The sequence below is a fragment of the Bufo gargarizans genome, chromosome 5 (assembly GCF_014858855.1).
Source record: "Bufo gargarizans isolate SCDJY-AF-19 chromosome 5, ASM1485885v1, whole genome shotgun sequence".
Taxonomy (NCBI): Eukaryota; Metazoa; Chordata; class Amphibia; order Anura; family Bufonidae; genus Bufo; species Bufo gargarizans.
The window spans coordinates 376,055,928-376,079,329 of NC_058084.1; the positions used below are offsets into that span (position 1 = coordinate 376,055,928).

The following is a 23,402-nucleotide window of genomic DNA, read 5'->3' on the forward strand; positions in this document are numbered from 1 at the left end:
TTATCATTTGGGGAAACGTAACCTGTTGCCCACTATAATGGTTATGATACCCCCTTTGTCACGCTGAAGGTCGGTCTTTTTACAATGGTTGGTCACACCGAGTGCTAATTGATGATCTAACAAGTTGTTCTGCGCACGATTAAAGGACTTTTTGTTTTTACATGGCCCGATGCATGTCTATAGGGGACAAACACTAACCCTGGGTTCACACCTGAGCGTTCTGAAAGGAGCGCTCTGTATGCGCGATTGTACCGGCGTTTACAATCGCGCATACAGAGACAAGCGAACGCCCATTGTCGCGCGTTCCCGAAAGTCTATGTACGGGAACGCGCAACAAACCGCCCCAAAGAAGCTCAAGAACTTTTTTGAGCGTAGGGCGTTTTTCAGCGCGTTCAAACGCGCTGTAAAACGCTCAAGTGTGAACCAGGGCCATAGGGAAGCACTGGTTTTCATGTGTTGAGCGTTTTACAGCGCGTTTGAACGCGCTGTAAAACGCTCAGGTGTGAACCCAGCGTAAGGCTGGTTTCACACTGCCTTACGGCATAGAATGTTGGGAATTGGCCGGACACAAACCGCTGCACGCAGTGGTATTTGTCCAGCTGGGTTTTAGCCGGTTCACCGTTGGACCCCATTATAGTTAATGGGGCTGGATGGCATTCTGGCAGTGACGGATCTGGCAGGCTTTTCCGGTCGGGATCTGTAAACGCTAGTGTGAAACTTTAGATTCATTTTGCATATTGTCTCCAGCACATCCCATGAACACAAGAGGTGATGTGCTGCTGACAATGATGTTTTTTAGGTCTGCAAAAAAGCCGTGTTCACCCGACAAATGGGTTTCCTTGTTTGTTGGCAGATTGCTGCCATGTTAATAGAGGGCAGTGATCATGAGTTATGAATCCTTGCTCAGCCTATTAGCGCCCCATGTTGAAGGATAATTCCATATTAGAAACTGTTTAGAGACCGGTTTTATCTAGAAATAAGAATAGGGTTTTCTTTTTATATGTGGTGCTTTACATCAGAATACTATGTGCTGGTTATTAACCTTATCGATGGCCCCACAACCATATAGATATGATACTTGCCGTGTTTTCCTTCAACCAGGTCTTCTCAGTAACCGCAGAACTTCTCAGAATAAAGCACAATTTCTGTATTTTTTTAACGTCTAATAAAAAAGACATTTCCAAATTATGTAAAACCTTAAACTATATCATCCAGCAGACAGAATAAGAAGCTATTTATATCTAATCAAGAGATTATACTCTACACCATCAAACACAGGGTCTTCGTTTGGCCATGCATAATTTTATTATATCTCATCCTAATGTCTCGAAAGGCGACAAATCCAAGACATAATGTTCTAGCTATCCAATTTCATGCTTTGGAGATCAGGTAATAATGTGACACCCATAAAATCTACTTGGGTATATTAATATGTATATTATGGTGGTCATTAAGACCTTTTCTAGGTAGTTGATGTATCTGAAAGCATGGGCTCTTATCGCTTTCTGCTACATGTTCAGTGAGCATTATAATCGTGCCCTTCCTCTCTGATATGTGTTAAGTGAATGTTCTGCGGATTGTAAGATAAGTATGGCTTATGGGTCAGAGAAAAGTAACCGTAAGAAGCTAATTAATACCCATGAATAGTATTTGCACAGACAGAGACAAAATCGTGAGATGCGGCCATCCAGCTTTGGAACACGTGAGAGCAGGGCACCTTTTCTGAAGAGCCTTCAAATTTGTCATTTTGTAGGAAGCAAATTAAATATAAAGTCAGCTGTTGACACATTTGCTATAAAAATTTGCCAAAAATTTACAATTTTCAAAAAGTTCGGCCATGTCATAGTAGCATGACAGAAGTTTTGGTTGGTTGGGTCTGGATGCTATGACTCCCCCCTCCACATGATCACTGAAATTAAGATGCAGGAACGTTCAGCCAAGTGCTTGTACTCCTTTGGCTGTGATTGACTGTCCTGGTTAGATGAGACAGGCCATCAATCAAACCTTTTAACATGTCAGAAGTTTTTTTTTTATTTACTCATCTGCACTACATTTATTCTCCCTATTAGCAGCCTGTGCAAAATGGCCTTTAATGGTAATAACCATTAAAGGCCATTTTGCACAGGCTGCTAATAGGGAGAATAAATGTAGTGCAGATGAGTTAACTTGAGTGAACGTGAAATATATGCAATTTTAATTACGGTATCTTACATCTGTTGGCATCCGATTGGCTTAGTGTTCTTTTCTTTTTGGAAGGAAGGCTAATTTGAATATCTTTCAGAGAAAACCAAATGTATGCAAATTTGCATTCCTTCCAAAATGAAAAGAACACTAAGCCTGTCTATTGTTTTGCAGATTATGAAATAAAGTTTGATATTTTATTATACTAAGATACCTTGAATATTTTTTATAGGTGTTGTATCTATGCCAGCAGATGTAAGATACTAAAATTTGCATATAAATTTTCCAGAAAGGCAGAACATCGGTGGCTGGACTACAATACTCCTAGTGTGTACCTGTTGGTCTCCCTAATGAGAGAGAGCACCCCAAGGCTACCCAGCTAACCAAGGCAATTTTGTCTGGAGACACTCAGTACTCTTGTCCTATTGGAAGGAGAACTGGCTTGTATGTTTTATTCATTAATTCAAGGGGAATTCCAAGTTGATTCGCTCTCATATCTAGTACTGGGCATTGCTCTGTTTGACCATGCTCAGTGATCAGCTTTTTTGTTAGCAGGTCTCCTCATTTACGCAAGCATAAAAATCATTGATGGGTTGCAGACGGTAATGAAACGGTATGTGCCTCAGAGAATATACTAAGAATTATTCGGCTGCATACAGGGCCGATGGTTGCTTCATGTAAATGGAGCTAAACTAGTGTTGATCGTTGTTATAGGAAGTTGATTGCTATATAACTGGAGCTAAATGAATAGCAATCATCAGTGCAGTATGTGACCGAACAGTCCCTCAGGCACATACAGTTTGCATCCTGCCAGCAGCACATCCCAGGTTTCATGGGGCGATGTACTGCCAACAACAGATGACTTTTATGCCCACTTAAAAGATGTGATCAATGACGTACCAGCATTTGCTTGTTAGTCTGCTGATAGCAGGGAGTCTTTACACAGGGCAATGCTTAGTAACAAATGTTCTTTCGTCCGATCTTTGGCCTATATATCGAAGAGGAGATCTAGTTATTGTTACCGGTCTTCAGAATTCAGTTATTTTTTTTCTTCTTTAATTAGGCTTGCATCCTTTGGCTACATTACCAGTGAATCTTCTAGCCAAAGGGTATAGTTAAGTAGGACATTATATTATGTTTACTGTTGTAGACCTCTTTCTTCTATATTAACACCTTTTACGTGAAAGTGTAACTGTACATCACCTGTGTGCAGTATGCCATGTCAAAGAGCATCTGTCGTCATGATCAACCCTATTAAACCAGGCATACTTGTTGGTAGGGTTGATCTTGGTGAGTTAAATGAGCCCTCTATTGCTGCATTCGGTTGTAGGGCCTGCATCCGAATGTTTTCATGTGTTCTTAATCAAATGAGGTGCTTGGAGCACTGAGGGGCTGACTTAGCACCTCGGAGCACCACTTCACCTAATAGCTTGATTGACTGAAACATCACACTTGCACTTTTTGATCTTAAGCTCTACTCACCGAGATCTGTGCTATGCAAGCAGTGATGATATCAGTCTCAGGACATCATTGGCATTTGCGCAGTACAGATCTCTGAGCAGGGAGCACCTCCTGAAATCAAGAGGAGGCTCTGCCCACTGAGATCTGCACTGCGCAAGCATCAATGACAGCAGTCTTTTCCCAGAAGAGATGACTTTCGGCTTCACTTCTAAATCGGTCAAGTTGACCGTCTTTTCTTGTGGGAGGAGCATGACGTTATTGCCGCTTGCACAGTCCAGAACCTAAGCGGGGGAGCCTCCTAAGAAGTCTCACCAGCACAAGGCTGACGTTTCAGAGCCAGGCATTCATACAGTGGGATTCCTGGCCCGGTCAATCAGGCCATGAGACTAAGTGAAGCAGTGCTCCGAGGGGCTAAGTTAGCCCCTAGGTGCTCCGAGCATATCATATGCATACCAATGAAAGGAAAGATTTTGCTGCAACTGTAACATCAAATTACAGCAACGCAAGACTCGTTGATTTAATTCACCACGATCAACCCTACCATGCAGTATGCAGTATCATGATGACAGATGCTCTTGAAGACTTCTGTTAGGGTACTTTCACACTTGCGTTGTTTGATTCCGGCAAGAAGTTCCGTTGCCTGAACTGCCTGCCTGATCAGGCAAACTGTATCCAAACGCGTGTAATTTTTTTTCTGGCTGATCAGGCATTTTTCAGACTGATCAGGATCCTGATCAGTCAGAAAAATGCATTGCAATGCCGGATCCGTTTTTCCGGTGTCATCAGGCAAAATGGATCCGGTATTATTATTTTTTTTAAAGGTCTGCGCATGTGCAGACCAGAATACGGATCCGTCAATGCGGCAATTTAAATGCCAGATCCAGCACGAATACATTCCTATGGAAAAAAAGTGCCGGCATTCAGGCAAGTGTTCAGTTTTTTTGGGCCGGAGATAAAACCGCAGCATGCTGCAGTATTATCTACGTCTTGAAAAAGTAAAAAAGACTGAACTGAACTGGATTGCTCTCCGTTCGGATTGCATGGGGATAAAACTGATCAGTTATTTTCTGGTATAGAACCCCTAGGACGGAACTCAGTGCCGGAAAAGAAAAATGCGTGAAAAGTACCCTTACATACACCCTTCTTCTGGGTTTATATTTTTGTCTTACTATAACCTTTAAATATAACCAAATACTAAAAATAAAAAACAACTTTCCTTTCCCAATTTATCATATTAAAAACATAAAATAAACCTAATTGGAATCGCCACCTCCGAAATTGTCTAAACTACTAAAATGGTGCCATTAACCCCTTCCTGACCTCTGTATATGTATGACCACCCTCGATGTTGGGTGCAGGAGCAGCTCAGCTAGCACAGTGCTAGGGATGTGTCCAGTCAGATACGGAATACATATATAAAATGCCTAACGGGATTCCAGCAATGTATAACACAATAGACAAGGAGATGCTAACTGTTTTATTGGTGTTTTCTTTCTCTTTGTTCAGGAAGTAAAGTAATTGAAAACGGACTTCTGTTCAAGGAACTTTTACAAACCCCAAATTTCCGTATTAATGTAGTGGAGGATGCTGATACTGTGGAACTGTGTGGTGCCTTAAAGGTAATGTCTACTAGAAACGTGTGTGTGGGGGGGGGGGGGGACTCCAGAATAACTGCCATTATTTATTTATTTTAATTTTATTTTTTTCCCACCTGTGGCTTTTGCTGTGTTTTTGTGGGGATATTTATTTTTAGAAATATTATATCTTAACAGTAGCATTTTCTTCATGGAGTCTTCCCCCTATAGAGAAGATGAAAATGCCTGGAAATGCTACAGCACATTGCGTGTTTTTAGAAGAAGTCAGAAAGACGAAAAAATGGCAACTACTTCAGCTAACATCTGGAGATGGCATTTTTAGAGCAAAAAATGCCACCAAAAATGCAAAAGTACAGGAAAAATGCCAAAATACTGATAGGTTAGTTCTCTTCTGTAAATCCCAGCACCTGGCGTTTATCTGAGTTTGGGGTGGCATTGGATTGTAAGCACCTCTTAGAACACCGATCCATTGTACAGATATCAATATAGGACATTGGTCTAAAGGTCCCTTTACACAGGGCGATGCACAAGCTTTCCTTTCCGACAATCTGCGGATCGCTGGCGGAGGAGGCTGGTGCATTTACATGTACCGATCTCCGCCAGAGTATGAGGAGAAACTATTGCTAATGCCATCACCCTTCCCCATACAGACTTGTTTACACCGCATGGTCTGCCGCCATTTTTGTGCTGCACAAACAATTCAATTACCCGATGAACAAGCGTTTTGCTCGTTAATCAGGTAATCAGCGGTGCATTTACACTGCCAGATCATTGCTAACGAGTGTTAGGCCCCCTGCAGACGAACGTGTGCTTCCCGTTGCTGTATTGCAGACCGCATTTGCGGATCCGCAATACACGGGTGCCATTCCGCATCATGGATGCAGACCCATTTACTTGAATGGGTCCGCAAATCCGGAGATGCGGAATGGTGCAGAACGGAACCACTACGGAGTGCTTCCGTGGGGTTTCGCCCTGTACTTCCATTCCGCAAAAAGATAGGACATGTTCTATCTCTTTGCGGAACGGTCAGATTGCGGACCCACTCAAGTGAATGTTTTTTGATCTAGCGATGATGATGGCTTGTGTGTTCCTCAGCAATTGTTCCTGGCCGTAACAAAATGGTTTTCAGTGACAGTAATTCTAGTTGCATGAGGAGTGGCCCCACAGATTCTGGTTTTAGCAGTGAAAGGTTGGCCTATTTTAGTTCAGAGTGTACTCGGTCCAGATATGTAAAAATATAAAACTGCCACCCAAAAAGTGAAATAGAAGTGATAAAAAAGTTGTATTTACAATATAAACTACAACTTCCACTGAAAAGGTTGTGGCTTACAGAATATAGCAGCACAAACAAATATCACTTTGGTATCGCTGGAATCAGTTTGGCGCACAGAATAAAGCCTCGTTCACACGTCTTTGCCTAAATCCGTGAAAAGGTGGTCAGTGAAGCTGGCCGTGAAAGATCTGTGTGTTCATTTTTCGCTGACCGTGTATCATCCGTGTTTCGCTGACGCTGCACAGCTGAAAAATAATTTTCAAAGCATCTCTTCCTAATGATCCGTGAAACGCAAATGGCATCCGTGTTTTCCTTTACAACAAAAGAACATTTATGAACAAATGAAGCCCTACACAACCTGCAGAAAGCGTAGAAAATACAAGCGTAATAACCCGGCCTCTGTAGTTCCTATTACGCTGCTACAGCATTCGTCTGCAGCTATCTGGTGCTAGCGTTGCACATTCCTTACTCCGCTCCTCCACAATAATGGGGCTCTATTAAGCCACCGATTCCCTCGCCTGAGGTATTCAGCTCGCATTTTTCAGACCTCTAATGTACAGCACATAACAAACGTATGTTATTTTTAAGCCTTGCATTTCCATTTAAATCCTTACCCATCCATAATTCTTATTACCTATAAAAATATTAAACTGCCCATTCCCTAATGTGCCCTGATGTTCTGTTTATCTGTGTGTTTTGCCATTGCGGTGTCCTTCCTTGCTACGGACACTCGTTATGGGCCTTTATACGCTGACTTGTAGCTTTATGCTGAACACCAGAATTGCTTTTCCCTCATTTAAATGCAGCACGTGTCTAGGAACATGGGAAGTAGGAGAGAGGATATCCATGATTTTAGTTGCCTTTTTTTTTTTTTTTAAACTGTTTTTATTGTTATTGTAGAGCGTTTTTAATACACTGTGAGGTTGGGGGGGGGGGGGGGGGGTGATGGACCAAAATGCAGTCTGAATAATTAACGTAATCTTGTCCACCTAGTCTAGGTGTTTGGGTCAGGCTCCTCCACTCACTTCAGCTCTGGCTGGCTTTTCCTACTGCTCCAACTGCCTCCACCGTTGGGGCTTATGAACATGACCGCAAAACACGGATCCGCAAAAAACAGATGACATCTGTGTTGCATTTGTTTTTTTTTTTTTGTTTTTTTGTTTTTGCTGATCCATTATAACAGTGCCTGTCCGCAAAACTGACAAGAATAGGACTTGTTCTATTTGCATTTTTTTCTTTTGCGATATGGACACGAAATGCACACTGAGTAATTTCCTTATTTTTTTTTTAAATCTTTTTTTTTTTTTTTTTTTTCAAGCCCCATTGAAATGAATGGTTCTGTATACGGACCTGTAAAAATATGCAACGGAAACAAAAGAAAAATACGTTCATGTGCCATTACATCGGTTGTCGGTGAACTATTGGAGGGGGGGGGGGGGACGAAATGAAATAATGGTTCATTAATTGTAATCAAGGTAAAATGTTGAATTAATCACAATTTAGATTTTTGTCATAACAGGCCTAATATCAGTTACCTGAAACATGTTTATTTGCCCTTAGGATAGGTCATAAATATCTGATCGGTGGGGGGTCCAGCACTAGTCATCCCCACTGATCAGCTGTTTGCAGCATACTGCTGGAGTGTAGTGGCTGTGCCGCCATAGAGCAGTTCGGCTCCCAAATAGCCACTACACAATCGGACAGAGCCTACGTCTTCCGACTCTGTCCGCTGTTAAAGGGGGTTGTGCTGTGTGAGGATAATGATGACCTATCCACAGGACAGGGTATTAGTGTCAGATCAATGGGGGTCTGTATGCGTCCTTTTCAGTGTTTTGCTGCACGTCGTACATCTTATAGCGGTTTTATCTCCCATTCACAATATGGAAGAGGACGGTGTAATTACACTGCACACCGCTACAAACTATTTTCAAATGTTTTTATTTCAGGTTGACATAATAAAGGAGTACATACAGTGTGATATGATAAGTAATACTTTACAGCAAGTCTTCAGTAAAAGTCCCAACATAGACAATCAGACTGTAGTACATAGGAGCTATTATGTCAACCTTACGACACCAGACTGTTTTTAGAAGGGGGGGTGAGAGGGGAAGGGGTAAGGATGAGTTATGGGGATTAGTAGTACAGAAACCATAACTTGACTCGTTGCAAACCGCAAGGTGAATAGAACATAACAGTAGCCCAACATGTTCACCTCTCCCCGCAGGGACCCCTGCTGAGACCTCAAGTAGGATCATATCCCTGAGATTGGCGGATCCCTTAGTAAGACACGCGTCTGATACCAGGAAGTGAGTTGAAAACATTACTGGATGCATCTTCTAACCTGGAGGGGCAGTATATCTATGAAGCTCTCCCAGCATGCAAAGAATTGCTTTACATGGATCTCCTTCCTGGAGGACTCCTCTACCCAGTCCATCTTCATTAAGAAGGAGACTTTCTCAAGAAATGGCTTAAACGGTGGAGGTGTGGGGTCGATCCAGATGTGGAGCATAGTCTTGATTCCTCCTGCTGCTGCTATCAGACATAACAATTTCCCACTACCAGGAGTACACAGTGTACGAGTCGCGTCAATGTACCCAAAGATGGCCCATATGGGGTCCAGAGGTGCTGTTGATGTCAAATGAGTGGTGGTAAATGTGTGGATTTTATGCCAGAAAGATTGTATCACCGGGCACAGCCACAAACAATGGAAAAATGTCTGCTCCTGTCTCTTTACACCAAAAGCAGTTGTCAGATTCAAAGACGCCCATACGGTGGTCCCTAACTGGATAGATATAAGCCCGGTGATAAATCTGTAGGGTTATCTCCCTGTAGCGGCTGGATGGCAAATAACAAAGATTGCGTTCCAGAGCCTGATATAGGGTGGACATTGTTAACTGCGGGATGTCCTTGAGTCATTTAGCTATTGCCCATTCACCCTTACCATAGTCCAGAGGGGTGTGTAGAAATTTATAGTAGCTAGTGGTATGTCCCCTTAGGGTAGAGGTATGTTTGACGGAGGCCTGTAGAGCTGGGCTCCATTCTCGGGGTTTAAGTTGGGCAATAATTTCTGGAGATAGCTGTTGGCTTGTAAATGGGGAAAGTAGTTAAAACGAATGTTGGGGTATTAAGATTTTAGATCTTCAAATGCTAGAATCTTGTGTGTGGTGTGGTCCACCAAGTGACTAATCAGAGTTAGTCCTCCCTTCTGCCAATCATACAAATCCCTATGGAGGTGACCCTTCTTGGAAAAAGTTGGTTGCCGGGGGAAATTCCACCATCTTAAGAAGGTATGCCCACCCCATGTACGACAAAGGAAGATGTCGCCAGCCTGCTAGCTTGTCCTCCAGTGTACGCACAAAGGGTGTAATATTTGTTATATAGCTTACCAGGTCATTTGGTGATCTGTACCCCCAGGTATGATATAGAGTGCGAGCACCATTGAAAGGGGAAAGGAGCAGTCCAGTCTTGTGGGCCCTTTATATAGCAGAGCTTCGGATTTATCCAGGTTAAGGGTGTAACCCGAAAGCTGTCTGAGATGAAGCGCCGTTCAAAAAGGGCCATGACACTTTGTCAAACGCTTTTTCAGCATCTAGACTTAGTAGTAAGGGTGGGGGGGGCCGTAATTCTCTTGTGTCTCAAGGGTGGCAGCTATGGTTCCTCTGATGGTTTTTGACAGATTGTCTAGATTTAAGGAATCCTTTCTGTGAAAGGTGTACGAGTCTGGGGAGGATGTTTTGTTTTAGATAGACTTTTCGCCAAGAATTTGTAATCGCTATTCAAAAGGGATATGGGTCTATAAGATTGTGGCAGTGACACATCCTTGTTGGGCTTGGGAATCCATATTGTCCTGGAGTCTAGAAACAAACACCGCTACAAACTATAAAGCATGCAGGTAAACACTGATGAGGATGCATCATGACCGCTGCAGCCTCTTCAACCAGCCGATTGGTAGGGGTTCCGGGATTTGGACCACTGATGATCTGTTATTGACACTACACAACTCTTTTTTAATTTTCCTGCACGTGCAAACAGGCATCGTCGGTTCCAGACCCCCGGAGGATCAGCTTTCAGTATCTAATTGGTGGGAGACCCCTTTAAATGTTCTTCAAAGACTTTCTGATTTGACATCCCTGCGCCATCCAGTGTATGTAGGCTGCTTGTGATTGCTGTCCAGTGTCCATGTACAGTAGGTGCGTGAATGCTATGACATACTTAGGCTACTTTCACACTGGCGTTTTGGTTTCCGTTTGTGAGACGGAAGTCAATGAGGACGGATCCTTTTTTTACTGAGACAATATGGCGCAATAGAAAACGGATCCTACCCCCATTGACTTTCAGTGGTGTCCAAGACGGAATCCGTTTTTGTTATGTTATAGATAATACAATTGGATCTGTTCTGAACGGATGCATGCGGTTGTATTATCTGAAGCTTGTGCAGATCCATGACGGATCCGCACCAAACGCGAGTGTGAAAAGTAGCCTAACATAATTGCATGACTTACGGAAGTCAGAGACTTTATTTAATGTTTATATTGGGTAAAAACTGCAAATATCTAAGACGAACACTGCTAAATAAGTATTGCAGCGGGTCTATGCATATGCTTAGCTGCTTTTCGCCCAGCATGCTCTCATTAAATGTGGCTGTTTATACACATATCGCATACAGATCTCCATAAAAATATAATAGATGTGGGCATCGTCTACAGCAGTGTTTCTCAACTCCAGTCCTCGGGGCCCACCTGCCGATCATAATCTGAGAATATTCCATCCACAGTGTTAAGTCCCGATGCATTGCCAATAATTATATCACCTACTCAGTACTGAGCGAATCCTGAAAGCATGACTTGCTGGAGGCTCGTGAGGACTGGAGATGAGAAACACTGGTCTACAGTGCTACAGCGAAATGATTTCTCCATGTAAAGGCTTAATAGGTGTTGCTTTCTGCGGTATGGTACCAGGCTTATTTTTTTCTAATTAAAGCTATTCTTCCCCTTTGGCTAACGTTCGCCAGGGCCATGCTGGGTTTCACACCTGCTGGAATATATCTTATTTTGTTTGCTTCCCTTTTTAAATAATTAACAAGCAGACTAGCATCTGCTGATGTCCATTATAATACTCACCATTTTTCTTCTAATTATGGCTTGTGGGAAAATATAGGACCCCCTCCACTCAATAACGTGAGCGTGCATGCAAAACGGATAAAGCACGGATGTCATCCGTAGTGTGTCCGTGATTTTCACGGACCCATAGACTTCTATGGGCGTGCTTGGTCCACATCACGGATCAAAGTAGTGCATGTCCCTGTGATTCATTTAAAAACAAATTTTTTTTACTGACCCACATTGAGTAAAACAAATACTGAAATGTGAACAGACACATTTAAATCTTAGGCCTCTTTCAGATGAGGGGGTATCGCGCTGCGGACGCGCAACGCACCACCCGGCCTGACCTTCCAGCACTGCCAGGGTCACATAGCATTATATTGTTTTATGATGCTATGTAACCCTCACAGTTCTGGAAGGTATTGGATAACACTGACAACATTATGTCAGTGTTATCCAATACATTCCAGACCTAAGGGTTACATAGCATCATAAATCAATATAATGCTATGCGACCCCTGCAGTGGTGGAAGGTCAGGCCGGGTGCTGTGCATCCGCGGAGTGATACCCATCGTCTGAAAGGGGACTTACGCTGGGTTCACACCGGAGCGTTCGCGATGGAGCGCTCTGTATGCGCGATTGTACCGGCGTTTGCAATCGCGCATACAGAGACAAACTAACGCCCATTGTCTCGCGTTCCCAAAAGTCCATGTACGGGAACACGCGACAAGACGCCACAAAGAAGCTCATGTACTTCTTGGGGCGTCGGGAGTTTTACAGCGCGATCGTACGCGCTGTAAAACGCCCAGGTGAGAACCATTCCCATAGGGAAGCATTGGTTTCTCCTTGTTGAGCGTTTTACATCGCGTAGGAACGCGCTGTAAAACGCTCAGGTGTGAACCCAGCCTCAGGTTGGGTGCCCTTCATCAGTGCAGAGCAGATGGAGAGCACTTAGTGGGCGTATTGAGTCTTATAGACTATGCAATATTCCCCTTGCAAAAAGATTTGCAACTTCGCTCTCTTTGCACTAATTTTAAAATGAGTCTATGAAAGCCAGATACAGGCACTGGCCTACCCCGTGTTGTGCAGAATGTTACAAGAGGTGCTTATTTCCATGTGCTATTCCTTTCTGTGTTTTGAATTATGGATATTTATATTTTTTAGTATTTAGTAAAAATTTTTTTTTTTTTTTACCCATCGCCTACATGTCTTGCTTGCAGATTGACCACAGCATAGGAAAAAAAATTCTCAGAGTAACAAGATTTGGATTGTTTTGAACATTTTTACTAAATTTGTTTGTGTGTTTTATTTACAATTTCTATGCAGTGGGATTTTGACCCCAAAATTTTTTTTTTCATTGACTCTAAAATTGTGCTTTATTTCCTTCTTTTACGCAGAACATTGTGGCTGTGGCTGCCGGCTTTTGTGATGGTCTCAAGTGTGGCGATAACACTAAAGCTGCCGTTATCCGTCTTGGCCTCATGGAAATGATTGCATTTGCAAAGATCTTCTGTAAAGGTCAAGTTTCCACCTCTACATTTTTGGAGAGCTGTGGAGTTGCCGATCTCATTACCACTTGCTATGGCGGGCGTAATAGAAAAGTGGCCGAGGCATTTGTTAACACTGGCAAGGTATTGAATTATTTGTGTGTCTACAAGTCTTGTAGCCTTGAGCGTTCTGTACTCATGCTGGTCTGCAAAGTGTTAGAGTTGAAAAATTACAAGAACAAATATGTAGTAAAATATATAGTGATTGAACAGAACAAGTAAATGATCTGTGATTTGTAGGAACTTGTGTTCTATGACTATTATTGCATTGGTCCTTGTGCTACCAAAACCGCTGTGGACTCCATCAGATCTCTGAAGGTGTTCGGTGTTATGTAGCACTAAGACATTAAAGGGAACCTGTCACCTCCTAAATGCATGTAAACCCGCCAGCAGTACCTCAGGGTAACCCGCAGTGTGATACTAATCATACTTTTCATCCTGCAGTCCGATGCTGCTTCAAGTCAAGGTAACCACGCCCCCTCCTGCCTTTGAGTGACAGCCCGCAATTCGGATTCACTTTTCCAAGTCTCGCGCATGTGCGGTCCCCTTTGTTTTACTGCGCAATCCCATGTCAGGGGCGTGGTTACCTTGACTTGATGAAAAGTATGATTAGTATCTCACTGCGTGCTAGCCTGAGGTACTGCTGGCAGGTATACATGCATTTAGGAGGTGACGGGTTCCCTTTAAAATTAGTCGTGTAAGGCTACTTTCACACCTGCCTTTTGGCTTTCCATTTGTGAGATCCGTTCAGGGCTCTGACAAGCGGTCCAAAGCGGATCAGTTTTGCCCCAATGCATTCTGAATGGAAAAAGATCCGCTCAGAATGCATCAGTTTGCCTCCGTTCCGTCTCCATTCCGCTTTGGAGGCGGACACCAAAACGCTGCTTGCCTGCAGCGGTTTGGTGTCCGTCTGACGAAACTGAGCCAAACGGATCCATTCTGACACACAATGTAAGTCAATGGGGACTGATCCGTTTTCTAGGACCCAATCTGGCACAATAGAAAACGGATCCGTCCTCCATTGACTTTCAGTGGTGTTCAAGACAGATCCGTCTTGGCTATGTTAAAGATAATCTCTGCTGCCTGAAACAGAGGAGACCTGCTGGCCATGGCGCCTGCTGCACGTACGAGCGGGCGCCATGTTTACCCATCACTCCAGCGCTGTACATATACTGTGCGAGTAGCGAAACGGTTAAGTAAATAGTATATGTCAAAGTAACATTCACATGAATTCTGGGACCCAAAATTTCCCAGCAGAACATTATACTTCCCCTCTTCTATAGCGCATCCTGCTGTCCTCTCTTCCCCAGGTAAGTGATGCTGATGCACCCAGTCATCTACATACCATGAAAGTATTTATTACACCACCTTCTATTGTTTCATGGTCTAGATCTGGTTCAATAAGCACATAGTAAGTAGTTTGGGAAGTAGAAGGGCGAGAAAGGGAACTCTGTCACCTTTCTCTCAAAGCCAGCATTGACTTTTTCAGAAATTTGTGCTGCAGTAGCGTTCAATCCCCACGTGCATCAGCGAGTCTTCAGTACCAATCGCCCTTTTGCTGGTTCACAGGCTTGTTCCTCCTTGGACCTCTTTTGCTTATATGGTAACCATTGCAGAAAGGGACACCCAAAAGACCTGCTGCTTTAGAGATGCCATTACCCAGTAGTCTAGCCAAAGTGGCACACTGATGCTTGCCCGTTTTTTCCTGCTTCAGTTTTAAGAACGAACTGTTCACTTGCAGTATATTATACCGGTAGTTCTTTTTTTTTTTATCTATGAAAGAATATTCTATTATATCTATACAGTAATGCAATCCCGTGAGATGGCATTACTGTATAGATGTAAAAGAATAACCGCTCACAGATAAATTACGGTAGTGTTCCCTTTGAAGTGGACTGTATGGCTTTTGATGTGGTTTAATTGAGTCCTTTTGGGGTTTTCACGAGAGAGATCCTTTTTATGCTCGAGAAGAGGAGCAATGTTGAGCCTTTGAGGTTCCACAGAGTCGCACACAAGACCTCTAGACTGCACTCCCACACACCTATCTAATCAAAGAAGTTTTAGTTTGGTTGCAATTCTTCAAAACCGAATTGTGCTTTGTTTCCTTTCTTTGAAGCTGCTGTTGCTTTTGTGTCCCAAGGCTTCATTCAGATCAAGGCCATAGGTTTGACTTTGACCCATTTACTACATGGTGCAGAAGAATTAGACATGCCAGGGCCCATTCACATCACCATTTAGTTTTCCTTTCTTCCAGGGTGTATTTGATTTAAATCACTAGTCAGTAAGGCTTGATTTAAATCTTAGTTTTCTACATAAAGACTAATTCTTGCTGGTATAACTTCTAATATGCAAGTAGATGAAGATTTTTAGAATAACAACTTTTCATATTAGTTTGATTAGGTTGATTCTGTATTCATAGGTTTGTAGAAGTTAGGATTAAGGTCTTTTTCTCAATTCTGTTCATGTTATAACATTTTTGCTGTGAAGAAGAGGCCTGTGATCTCTGCCGAGTCAAATTCAGTTTTGAGAACTGCAAAAGTAAACCAAGCATCTGTGATAATATCTTGTAGGCAGAGAAACTGCCCAATAACCTTACAAAATCCTCTGGAAGAGCATGACATTGTGAATGGATTAATGGAATTTATTTACCCAAAAAATGAAACCTATACAGCCTTAGGCCTCATGCACACGACCGTTCCGTTTTTTGCGGTCCGGAACGGGCAGTCCATTGTAGAAATGCCTATTCTTGTCCGTAAAACGGACAAGAATAGGACATGCTATTTTATTTTTTTGCAGGGCCACGGAACGGAGCATCTTTTGCAGCCCCATTGAAGTGAATGGATCTGCACCCGAGCCGCAAAAACTGCGGCTCGGATGCGGACCCAAACTACGGTCGTGTGCATGAGGCCTTATTCTACATAATTAAAAAACTAATCTTTATTTCATGATGGAATAACCTTTGGATGGTAATATATTTTCCTCAAAAAGCATTTTATATAAAAAAAAAAAAATCTGATTAAAATAAAAATCCAATAAAAAAAAAATAAAAAAAAATCCAATCATTGATTTTTATCCACCCTTCTTTCTTCTGATCCGTCAGAAGAACTGAAAAATTAAATAAAAAGTTATTTTATTTGTGCTGATTTTGCATCAGTTTTTGTAAGTTCCGTCAGAGATCCGTTATTTTAGACAGGAGAAAAAGTTCTCCATGCAGGATTTTTTTCTCCCGTCTATATTAACAGATCTTTGACAAAATGATGCACAAAATAAAGGATCCATATTTATTTATTTAGTTTTTCAGTTCTTCTTATGGTGATGTGAACGTGGCCGGAGAGGTCTTGGATTGATATGTTTAGTGCAGTTAATATGTCACTATTTCACCGCATATGGCTTCTTTATATATACGGTAGCCATATTAACTCTTACCATATTTTTTTTATATTTTTTTTTTAGCAAAGACTTGTGAATGTAGCCCACCTATGCTCCATGTTGGTAAATTCACATCTTACCTTGTGGAATCACTTTGCATCTCTGCATGTGTTACTAGACTTTCAAGTACAGAAGAGACTCGTTTCATCTCGGTGTGTGCGCTGAAGCTGCATTTTCCCCCTGTGATCATGCATTTCTGTTAGGTTGCGTCTTATCAAAGCTTTCCAGCTGTGAAACTGGTTAAAATAAGGTAAAGCCCTAGGATATAGCACCACACCTTGTGTATCGCAAAACAAATATTCCTTCTTCTTCAAAGTGAGGGTCAGTTAGTTTGCCCGTCTTTGCCTCCCTAACCTGCAGCTTTTTTTATTTTATTTTATTACAGGTATGGATTTAATGAACCAGAATTTAGTATTTTGCAGAACTGACTATAATTGTTTTCTTGTGCTGTAGAGTATAGAGGAACTTGAAAAGGAGATGCTGAATGGACAGAAGCTACAAGGACCTCAGACCTCTGCAGAAGTGTACCGTATCCTGCAGCAGAAAGGCATGGTAGACAAGTAAGTGACGAGCTTTGCTAAGCACTAATTAGTGAACCTACAATACTATACTTTGGAAAGACAAATTGTACTTCTATTGTATGAATAGCCCCATTTACAAGGATGTGAGAAATTAGAATTTTTGCTTCACAGCCACCCAAACAATTGTAAAACTGCTTACTGAAGGGCTGACAAGGAACAGGCCCAGATTTGAATTCCCTGCTGCTCTTCTGTACTTTCCAGGATGGAAAAACCCAACATTAAAAGACGTAAAAGTTGACCAGCCCCTTAGGCTGGGTCTCCTAGGCAACTGTCAGTGTATTACACGAGTTATACACTGACAGGCAATACAATTACAGTACACATGTATTGTAATGCATTGCAGAGGGGATCAGACTCCCAAAAGTTGAAGTCCCACATTGAGACAAAAATAAAAAGTAAAAAAAAGTTTTTCATAGTAAAAAAAATGGGTTCAAGTAAAAAAAATCCCCTTTCCCATAATAAACACACTTAAAGTTGTAAAAAATAGAAAAAGACCTATTGGGTATCGCTGCGTCGGTAATGTCCAGCTCTATAAAATATCACATAATTCACCCCCGTCAGGTGAACACTGTAAAAAAAATAATACAAACTGTTCCAAAAAAGCCATTATTTGTCACTTTACATCACAAAAAGTGTAATACCAAGCGATCAAAAGGCGTACCCCAAAATAGTACCAAACTGTCACCTCATCCCGCAAAAAATGAGGACCTCTATGAGACCATCACCCGAAAAGAATAAAAAAAAACTAGACATATTAAGTATCACCACATAATATCCATAACGACCTGTGCTATAAAATTTGTCACATGACCTCCTTCCTCAGGTGAACACCATTAAAAATAAATAAAATTGTGCCAAAACAACCAATTTTTTTTGGTCACCTTGCCACATAAAGTGTAACTTTAACTGATCAAAAAATCATATATACCCAAAAATAGTACCAATAAAAACGTCAACTCTTCCAGCAAAAAGGAGCCCTTAAATAAAACAATCAGCAGAAAAATAAATACAGCTTTCAGAAAATGGAGACAGAAAAACATTTTTCTTTTCAAAAATGTTTTATTATGTAAAACTGAAACAAAATAAAAATAAAAGTAGACTTATTTGATATCGTAACAACAACTACTTGCTCTAATACAACTATACGTTTACCCGTCCGGTAAACGTAAAAAATAATAACTTTGCCAGAACAGCCATTTTTTGGTTACCTTGCCTCTCAAAAAGTGTAATACAGTGCGATCAAATATAATATGTATCCTAAAATATTACCAACAAAACTGTCACCTTATCCTATAGTTTTTAAAAATGGGGTCACTTTTTGAGAGTTTCTACTATAGGGGTGTATCAGAGGGTCTCCAAATGTGACATGGTGCCTAAAAACTAGTCCAGCAAAATCTGCCCTCCAAAAACCATATGGTGCTGCTTTTTTTTTTGAGCCGTGTGCCCTTACATCAGTTTACGACCTCATGTGGCGTATTTTTGTAAACTACAGAAATAGGGTAATAGATGCTGAGTTTTGTTTGACTGTTAACTCTTGATGAGTTATCTCCATTTTTCTTTAATTCTTGTGGAACACCTAAAGGGTTAACTAAATTTGTAAAATGAGTTTTGAAGAACTTGAGGAATGTAGTTTTCTAAAATGGAGTCATTTATGGGTGGTTTGTATCATGTAAGCCCCACAAAGTGACTTCATATCTAAACTGGTCCTTAAAAAGAGGGTTTTGGACATTTTCATAAACATTTTAAGAATTGCTTCTAAAATTCTAAGCCTTTTAACGTCCCCCAAAAAAAATGACATTTACAAAATGATGCCAACATGAAGTAGACATACAGTGAGGAACAGAAGTATTTGAACACCCTGCGATTTTGCAAGTTCTCCCACTTAGAAATCATGGAGGGGTCTGAAATTCACATTGTAGGTGCATTCCCACTCATTAATCTAACTTGATAGCACCTGTCTGAGCTCTTTAAAGACCCCTGTCCACCCCACAGTCAGTCAGACGCCAACTACTACCATGGGCAAGACCAAAGAGCTGTCAAAAGACACCAGAGATTAAATTGTGGACTTCCACAATGCTGGAAAAGGCTACGGGGCAATTGCCAAGCAGCTTGGTGAAAATAGATCAACTGTTGGAGCAATTGTTAGAAAATGGAAGAGGCTAAAGACGACTGTCAGTCTCCCTCGGACTGGGGCTCCATGCAAGATCTCACCTCATGGGGTATCACTGATGATAAGAAAGGTGAGGAATCAGCCCAGAACTACAAGGGAGGAGCTGGTCAATGACATGAAGAGAGCTGGGACCATAGTTTCAAAGGTCACTACGCCGTCATGGTTTCAAATCATGCATTGCACGGAAGGTTCCCCTGCTCAAGTCATCACATGTCCAGGCCCCTCTGAAGTTTGCCAATGACCATCTGGATGATCCAGAGGAGGCATGGGAGAAAGTCATGTGGTCAGATGAGACCAAAGTAGAACTTTTTGGTCTAAACTTCACTCGTCGTGTTTGGAGGAAAATGAAGGATGAATTGTGTCCCAAGAACACCATCCCTACTGTAAAGCATGGGATTGGTAACATCATGCTTTGGGGGTGCTTTTCTGCGAAGGGGACAGCACAACTGCACTGTATTAAGGGGAGGATGAATGGGGCCATTTATTGTGAGATTTTGAGCAACAACCTCCTTTGAAGATGGGTCCTGGCTGGGTCTTCCAACATGACAACGACCCATAGCACATAGCCAGGATAACCAAGGAGTGGCTCTGTGAGAAGACTGGTTTAGCACACTCTTAATGAATACCCAGATTCCACCTGGATATTTCCCTATAAAGCCAAGGTCTTTGTACATACTAGTTACCCCAGAGGAAGAAGACTTCGGTCTTCAAAACGTGTTTGGTGATCGATACAAAACCTTGGCGTCCTCAAGAAATTCCTATTCCAACATGCTTTCGATTATGACAGCAAATATGAAAGATTGAGCTGCAAAGATCGAGCCGTACCGCCTGAGCACTGCTACACCTGACAAGGAGTAACACAACCTGCTCTAGGACCCGGCATACTTGCCAGGAAATTACTTCCTGATCACGTGGGACGCCACGAGGGACGTGCTCCCCGTCAGACCGGCACAGACAGCAGTCAAATCGTGTACTCCACATCGCAGTTGCCTACAGGTGGTCAAGTACATTTAACAATTACTATATAAAAATCACCACTTTACAAACGAAAACCTTCTAAGTGGTACAGCATACGTGCATTTTAAATCAAGAACGCTGCAGATCATTAATGGACATCAATACACTAATTGTCCTATGTGGCCATAGTAACGATTGAAGCAATGGATTTCCATATCTAAACCATTACTACACTACCTACAGTACGTTCAAGTTTAGTTGATTACAAATATGTATTAACATTTTCTGGTTGGGATTGACTGCACACTGACATTCCACTTAGAACATAAGCGGTCTATAATCATTATAGTTATCCATGGTTTTGTTTTGATATAGGATGTATATGTTGTTATAGGCATTTCAACTTATGTAATTGTGTGTTTTAATTGTTTTTATAGGGGAAACTAAATAAATATATTTTCTATATAACAACTAGTCTTCCGTTCATCCATACAGCACTGGATAGTGTGTGCCAGTCTATTTCTCATTTTGTTCCCAAAATTTAGTATAGCCACTGATTTATACACTGAAATCTATATGTATAGCGCCACCTGCGGTTTGTCCCCTCAAAATTCTCTGTCCAGTTCCCTGAGGTTGACATACATGCTCAGTTCAATCCTTCAACTGCCACCAGCTGCATCAGAAGGGACAAGCCCCCTGAGCTGCCAGCTTTTAATAAATCTAGCAGAGCGATTGCAGTAATGAATGGGGATCTATGGATCCATGTGAGATACAGGTCCGGTTTATTAGAAAGAGACTTTCATGTACTGTGTTATATTATATGTTATTATATTATATTATATTACACATGGAATAACCCCTTTAATAACCTCTTATGCAAGATGACCACCCCTATAATCCTGTACAGAAAACTAATTAGAACATTTTACCATTAGAAAAGCAGGTTAGAAAATATCTTTGGTACTTTGTTAATGCATTCCCTTCAAATTCCCTTTAAAGGGGTTGTCCGCTTTTGTTATATTGATGACCTATCTTCTGGATAGGTCCTCAATATCACATCATCGGGACCCGACTGCCATCACACCTACCAATCAGCTGTTTGAAGAGACCACCGAGCTCACGCGAGCGCTGTGTTGACAATGCAGAGGCGGACAGGTGTAATTGCAACTCTGCAGTCCCAGTTCCCTTCAATAGGAGGGCTCTATCCTATTCACTTGAATAGGAAGGCTCTGTCCCATTCAAGTGAATAGGACAGCGGAGTTTAATTGCACTGCTGCAATGTCGATGGTAAACAGAGACGAGTAGACGGCACTCATGTGAGCACTGCATTCTCTTCAAACCGCTAATCGTGGGCGTGATGGCATTCGGCGCTCCGCTGATCTGAAAGGTCATCAATATAAAAAAGCAGTCAACCCCTTTGATGTTTTCCCGAAAAAACTACAAGCAGCCTGGTGACCATCATAAAAAGAAATCGGATAAGTTTTGTTCATGACAACTTTTTTCCCCCCCAATAGGGGAGTACTGATTCTGCACTCGTCATAGTACTGCTGCGCTGCGGCTAGCACCTGACCATATTTTGCCGTGCAATTGTCAACTAATAACTTGAATTGTAAACATACTTTATTTTGTTGCATTACAGATTTCCACTTTTTGCTGCTGTGAACCAAATCTGCTATGATGGGAAACCTGTGGAAGACGTCATTTCCTGCCTGCAGAGCCATCCTGAGCATTTGTAGTATTTTTCTTTCTAATACATATTTTTTATGCTGCAAAACTCTGGAGCCCAGTCTCCACTAACGCACAACCGTTAAAGTATGTAAAATCTATCAATTGTAAAATCACTGCGACATCTTGTTGGCACTGAAGAACTGTTGTTTGCACAGATCATGAAAAAGAATTGTCCGTAAGGTATGTTCACAGGGGGTGAATTTCCATTGTAGAGAATTTCCGCTTACACATCAGTGCTGTAGAAACAGCCCCAGCACCAAGGTGCACGGTATAGGTAAGTACACACCTAGCAGTTCTGCTGCAACAAAACTGCAAAGTGTGGCCTAACGCTACGGGTCCATTCACACGTCCGTATGTGTATTGCGGTCCACAAAACGCGGACCGCACATCGGCGGCACTTTCATAGAAAATGCCTTTTCTTGTCCGCAATTGCGGATAACAATCAGACATGTTCTATTTTTTTGCGGATGCGGACAGCACATTCCGGCCCCATTGAAAATGAATGGGTCTGCACCTGTTCGTCAAAATTGCAGAACGGATGCGAACCCATTTTGTGGACGTGGGAATGGACCCTTAGGATTTCTGCTGCCTTCCTACAATGAGTTTGCCACATGTAAACATATCCTTGAAGGGGTTGTGCAGCTCCTGCACCATGTTGTACCTTTCAAAAAAAACTGATCCCTGCCCCCTGCCACTCGATTTCCAACTCCTTTCAGTGGTCTACTGGTCCCCATCCTGAAAACTTTCAGACGGTTGGGATGACGTGCGCTGCTGCAGCGAGTGCTTGGCCTTAGCAGTAATGTGCCCGCACGTGGCACTGTTGAGACCAGTCACTGGCTGCAGCAGCGCACATTGGACGTTGACCATCAGACCGCAAATGGCAGTCAGAACAGAGTGTTTAGAGTGCGAGTGTCAACAGAACAAAAAATAATAATAAAAAGTCCCCAAAGTTTGACAACCTTTTTAACAAAATCATGTATTAGGTGAATGGGAATAGATGAAAGGGAAGCCAATCATTTTGGAGCACATGTACGATATACGACCTTGTCATAGTTGTAGATGAAAATTCATTCTTTTACCCGAAAATATATATCACTTACTGAAACTGCTTGTTGTCTCTATAAAAAGTGTGTGTATGTGTGTATATATATATATATATATATATATATATACCCACACATACACGCCTGCTCCCCTGAGAGGACTAACGCTATTGCTTGTCCTACAATGATGGTGGTTACATTGTGCTACTGTGGTAATTCCTTTACTTATTTGCCCTTACAGGTATAATGGCTATTACACTGGTTTGGTTTAAGGCTACTTTCACACTAGCGTTTTCAATTCCGCTATTGAGATCCGTCATAGGATCTCAATAGCG

General features: G+C 41.9%; 1 protein-coding gene across 1 annotated transcript in view; it reads left to right on the forward strand.

Moving 5' to 3' along the window:
• The window catches only part of GPD1L (glycerol-3-phosphate dehydrogenase 1 like), a 34,774-nt gene extending 11,572 nt beyond the window's left edge, over window positions 1-23,202 (forward strand). The window contains exons 5-8 of the mRNA XM_044294092.1: window positions 5,149-5,261; window positions 13,010-13,243; window positions 17,042-17,148; window positions 21,936-23,202. Of these exons, the coding sequence (XP_044150027.1) occupies window positions 5,149-5,261; window positions 13,010-13,243; window positions 17,042-17,148; window positions 21,936-22,032 (551 nt within the window). The 3' untranslated portion in view covers window positions 22,033-23,202. The remainder of the gene's footprint in view (window positions 1-5,148; window positions 5,262-13,009; window positions 13,244-17,041; window positions 17,149-21,935) is intronic.
• Window positions 23,203-23,402: the final 200 nt, after the last annotated feature.